The 5,305-nt window shown below is 35.0% G+C and overlaps 1 protein-coding gene across 1 annotated transcript; it reads right to left on the bottom strand.

The window, feature by feature from the left end:
* Positions 1-4,212: 4,212 nt before the first annotated feature.
* Positions 4,213-5,031, bottom strand: LOC145788419 (uncharacterized). The gene has a single exon (XM_082600186.1). It carries the CDS (start codon positions 5,029-5,031, stop codon positions 4,213-4,215), a length of 819 nt encoding a protein of 272 aa, XP_082456312.1.
* Positions 5,032-5,305: the final 274 nt, after the last annotated feature.

Genomic DNA, 5,305 nt, shown 5'->3' with positions numbered 1-5,305 from the left:
GTTTTTAAAATTTCAACCACATGGTGGCGCTGTAATTTTATATTTCCCTTCATTACTGATGACACACTGAAGCCACCGACACATACAAGGTATCAATGGAAAGGTAATTAGTACGGCTAAGCGATTAAGCATTGAACTTGGTCATGATAATGTTTGATGACGTCATTATGACGTAATGCATTGGAAATTGAGTTCATATGAACGATTCATTTGCCTTTTACAGTACCGGTATATCGAATTATTAAAGTACAACTTTTAATTAGTGATATTTTCTTCCCAGTTTAAAGTAAAATTTTCTTTTGGATGCAGGTAATCGGAAGTAATTAATAAGTAATAAGAAGTAATAAAAAGTCTATATGTGTCGGCCCCAACAAAATCTTTCAATTGCTTATTGGAAAATGAAGAGCATTGTGGCATCTCCTGACTTTTTTGAAAAGGTTTTCCTTTGTATTTCAACAAAGCTGAGCGCATTGCTTCTTTGGTTGAGTTATCCACTGATGGATCAAAAAGAGCAAGACCTACCAGCCGTTCACTCAAGTACCAAGTGTGATCTTGAATCTTATCTAGAGCAGGTTGGACAATCTTTAAAAACTCATAGGGCAAAATTCCTTTAGCACTGCAGATTTCCTTTAGTGCTTTGATGAAAGCCAAGTCATTTGAGGGAGCTTTGGAAGCAAACATGCATGTTAGCCACGCTTTGGCATAGTAAACGCTGTAGAATGTTGCCAAACTCCGAACGGAGTTTATGTCATGGGCAAAATATGGCTTAAGCATTGCTAACTTCATAACGTAGAGAACTTTAGACATCCATCTTGCATGATGGTAGGCAGACGGTGCCCGCAGCTTGAATGGCATATATTTTCGTGGATGGATGGTCATTTTATTTTTGTTTGGATGCGAAACGCCGAAACATACATAAAACAAAAACTGACAGTGTGCATCCAATGAAAGAGTGCTAAAGACCGTAGCCCTGAAGGCGTAGGAGGTCGTCGAGTCTGCACTCTCTCATTCAAATAGTTATACAAAAGAAAGTATTGCGTTGTTAATATTGTTGCAAATTGACACAAAAAAGAAGAAGGAAGGAAGAACAGAAAAAAACAAAACAAATACAGATACTACAAACAATAGTAACAATTAACATAGTCAGGTAGTGGATGTCGTTTTTATAGCTCTTGATTATTGAAGAAGTGTTTTTTGCACATTTTACTGAAATATTTGAAGCCTTTGTTCATGTTTTTTTTCATATTATGAGGTAAACAGTCCCATACCTTGATTCCCATGCATTTTAAACTTTTTTGAAATAAATGGGTATTTGCCAGTTTAGTATAAAGTAAATTGGAACTTGAACGTCGGGTGTTATACGAATGAATAGATGATACATGAGTAAAGAAAGTTTTGAAGTTTTTCGGTAGTTTATTATTATAAAATTTGTACATAAATTTGCTTATTTCTAGTTTATAAGTAGAATTAACAGTTAGTATTTTATTTTCTTGATAGAGTGGCAGTAATTTAGTTTTCATTTCAAATGCTCCTATAACGATTTTAATTATCTTATTTTGTCTAACCTGAATTCTATTCAAGTATTTTGTGGGTGCGCATCCCCAGTTGATAATTCCATATTGTAGGTGCGAGTGTACAATGCTATAATAAATATTGATTAGAACTTTTCTAGTAGTGAATTTTCTAAGTTTGCTAAGTACGTCTGAAGAAGAGGATAGTTTTTTCGAGAGGCTATCAATGTGTTTATTCCAGTTGAGTTTGTTATCGATTGTGATTCCTAATTAGCGCGTGTGGTCAACTTCTTTATTTATTGTATCACTTAATTTTATTTGCATATCGGAGAGTGTAGTCTTTTTATTGTTAAAGAGTATGTAGTTAGTTTTACTCAAGTTGAGTGTCAACTGATTGTTATCAAGCCAAGTGTAGAGTTTACATAATTCTTTATTCATTATCGGCTGGAGGTTGCTGATAGTTTTTTTAGCCAAATAGAGAACTGTGTCATCAGCATAGAGTAGAGTTTTCAAATTAGTTGCATCGGGAAGATCGTTCATGTAAACTGAAAAAAAAAAGGGGCCAAGTACACTGCCCTGAGGAACTCCAATAGTAATATTTGAGCGAGAAGAGTTGATTTCCCCGCCATGTACATATTGCTGCCTATTGGTTAGATAGGAATGAATAAGGTTTTTAACGTTTCCCCTTACGCCATAATGATTCAACTTGTCGATTAAGATTTCGTGATTAACTGTATCAAATGCTTTTTTGAGATCTATAAATACTGAGCACACAATGTGATTGTTGTTTAGTTCATTTATGATATCTTCATGGAAGTGAGCAATTGCTAAATTGGTTGAGTAGTTTTTGCGAAATCCAAATTGCAAAGGGGAGAAGAGTTTATATTTGTCCCAGAAATTAGCCAAGCGTTTGTGAATGATTGTCTCAAATATTTTGTTGAAAGGCGATAAAATCGATATCGGTCTGTAATTCTGAGGTTCCTGCTTGGAGCCTGATTTATAGATAGGTATGACTTTGGCTATTTTCAAAGCTTCAGGATAGTGTCCACTAATCATACAGTTATTAAAGACTCGGGTGAGATAAGGAGCTATTAAGAACTTGGAGCTCTTTATAATAGTCAAGGGAATGTCGTCGTATCCTGGGGACTTGTTATGCTTGAGGTCATCAATTATATTTATTACTTCGTTATTATCTGTTGGTTGCAGGCTGACGGAAGTAACAGGGCTAGACCGTCCATTTTTTAGAGTATTTCTGTAATTTGTGCTTATTTGTTTACCTTTGGCTAGTTTATGACCAATATTCACAAAATAGTTATTCATTTCCTCGCAGATTTCTTCTGGTTTTTCTGTAGTTGTGTGATTGTTAAGCGAGATTTTGGATGGTAATTCATTAGTTTTGTTTTGTTTACGTATTATCTTGTTGATAGTCTTCCAAGTATCTGAGGAACTTCTACCTAATTTGAATATTTCTTTGTAATAAGCCTTTTTCGCTTTGGTTTTTTGCGAGTTAGTTTGTTACGAAATTGCTTATATTCATTGTGTATTGTGGGATCCTTATTTTTGAGAAATTTTCGAAAAAGTTTATTTTGTTTTTTGATAAGCTTCAAGATACGATTAGAAATCCAAGGTTTACCTGATGAGGAATGTTGTTTACGTGTTTGTTTAACTTTAGGAAAATGTAGGCTTGTTAAGAAGATCATTTTAGCAATAAGCCATTCAATACTATTACTGCTTATTGCGGTTGAAGTTTGAAGGTTAGAGTCAAGATCAGCTAGATATTTTTCAAGCTGTTGTGCGGTGATTTTTCTAATCAATGGCCTCGACTGCTCTTTATGTGATGCCGTAAAGTTTGTTTTGACCACAATGGGCAAGTGATCCGATACGTCACTTGAAATTACAAAGGGTTTCATTTTATGGGTGTGTAAACAGTTGGTGTAAATGTGATCAATAATTGTGCTAGTAGTTGTAGTTATTCTAGTTGGTATGTTTATTAGTTGTAACGCACCCGCAGCGGTAACTTCATCAAAGTAAAATTTTAATTTATTGTTTTCTATATACTTTCCAAAGTCGATGTTGAAATCACCTGGGATCGGATACTTCTGTTTAGGTTTGAATGATTTAATCAAATTAATAAAGCTTTCCTGAAAGGAGCCTATGTCGCTAGAAGGATGGCGGTAAATCGATCCGACGATAAGGAACTCATTGTTAGGCAACGAGATTTCAGCCCAGACGTCTTCGCAGTTTTTTAAATTAAGGCGGAGAGTGTCTAAGTTATTGAAAGTTAATTTATTTGATAAGTAGATACCAGCTCCTCCTGCTTTTGTGCTGGAATTCACGTTAATTAATTCGTACCCAGGAAGCCAAAAGAGACTTTCAGTGCTAGTGGTTAGTCGTGTTTCAGTCAAACAGAGTATATCTATTGGTTTTAAAATGTCAGAAAGGAGTTGATCTAGTTTTTCTATGTTTTTATTTAGACTCACTATGTTAACATGACAAACAGTTAGATCTGATGTCGTGTTAGTAAGTAATTCTTTTATGACACTGGTGGTTGTGTGTTTTTCACATACATTTCGATAGTTACTACTAAAGCCTTCATCTATTAATTCCATAAGCATACCGTTGTGGTATTTCCAAAACAGTTAAAAACAGGTAAAAGTAATAAGTAAAGAAAAGACAAGAGGAATAACAAATACACCCACCATCACAGCTTTTTTAGATCGTCTTCTTTGTTAATTATAATTGAATCGAAACCATCACTCTTTCTCACATATATCCGTCCATTTGTAGTCCAAACATATCGGTATTCTTTGCTTTTTGCTTTTTTTTTGCAGAGCCAGAAAAGCCTCTTTCGTTGCTGTGTTAAATTTTCGTTGATGTACAGTTCTCTCAATCCTTCTATTGGGAATACTTGGTCTCGAGCAGCTTTGCGATTTTTATAGATGCGGTTGCGCACGTTGCGATTGCTGAAGCGCACAATGACCGCAGGTGGTTTCGCATCATCCTTCTGTTGTAGTCGATGTGCTGCTATAATTTCATCTTCTTTTACTTCAACATCGAGCTTGCTGGCCAGTTGAACAACGATATTGCAAATGTCTTCATTTTTCTTCACTGGTATTCCGACAAACTCAAGATTTTGTCGTCTTTCATATTGTTCTAGATTATTTAATTTGATACATTCTTCGTTTGTTTTGGTTTCTAATTTCTTTGCACTAGTATTTAGTTTTTCAATTTCTGTTTCCTGTACCTTGTTTGATTTAACCACAGTCTCGTATTGTTTCTTCATCTCTTCATATTTGTTGCATATAAAGTTTTGGCTGTCTTTTAGCTGCTCAATTTCAGTTTTAAGTGGTAAAATCTCTTCTTCGTGCTTTTTTACCAGTCTTTCCATTGCTTTGTTTATCAATTCTTCAATTCTAGGCATGCATTTTTCAACCATTTTATCCAAACTGTCTTGATTAGAGCTGTCCGAATTGCCCTCTCTTAAAGAAGTACCAGACTTTCTTGATTTTTCACTTGGCATTACGCCCGAAGCCAGAGAGCAGAGAGAAGAGAGAGAAAAAAAACACGTCCCTTCAGCAGAACAACAATTTCAGAATTTTTGTGGAAGAACGACAATTTCAGTGGAAGAATACCACCAAGATACATGTAGCAAAGTTGGGCCATTTTTAAATAATCATGCCTTGACACTGTATCATTTTCTAACCAACTTTTAAAAAATTGTTTAGCTTCTTCAATGTGGCTGAATAAAGTGCGTGAAAGTTTCTTCTTATCCAAGAGTTCGAGATTTTGTGTAT

Source organism: Aplidium turbinatum, chromosome 2 (genome assembly GCF_918807975.1).
Source record: "Aplidium turbinatum chromosome 2, kaAplTurb1.1, whole genome shotgun sequence".
Taxonomy (NCBI): Eukaryota; Metazoa; Chordata; class Ascidiacea; order Aplousobranchia; family Polyclinidae; genus Aplidium; species Aplidium turbinatum.
Note: the sequence above shows the minus strand (reverse complement) of the source record. Positions and strands in the feature narration are given on the sequence as shown.

Coding starts and splice junctions, on each gene's coding strand:
- LOC145788419 (XM_082600186.1), bottom strand. CDS start 5,031: ATGCCAAGTGAAAAATCAAGAAAGTCTGGTACTTCTTTAAGAGAGGGC.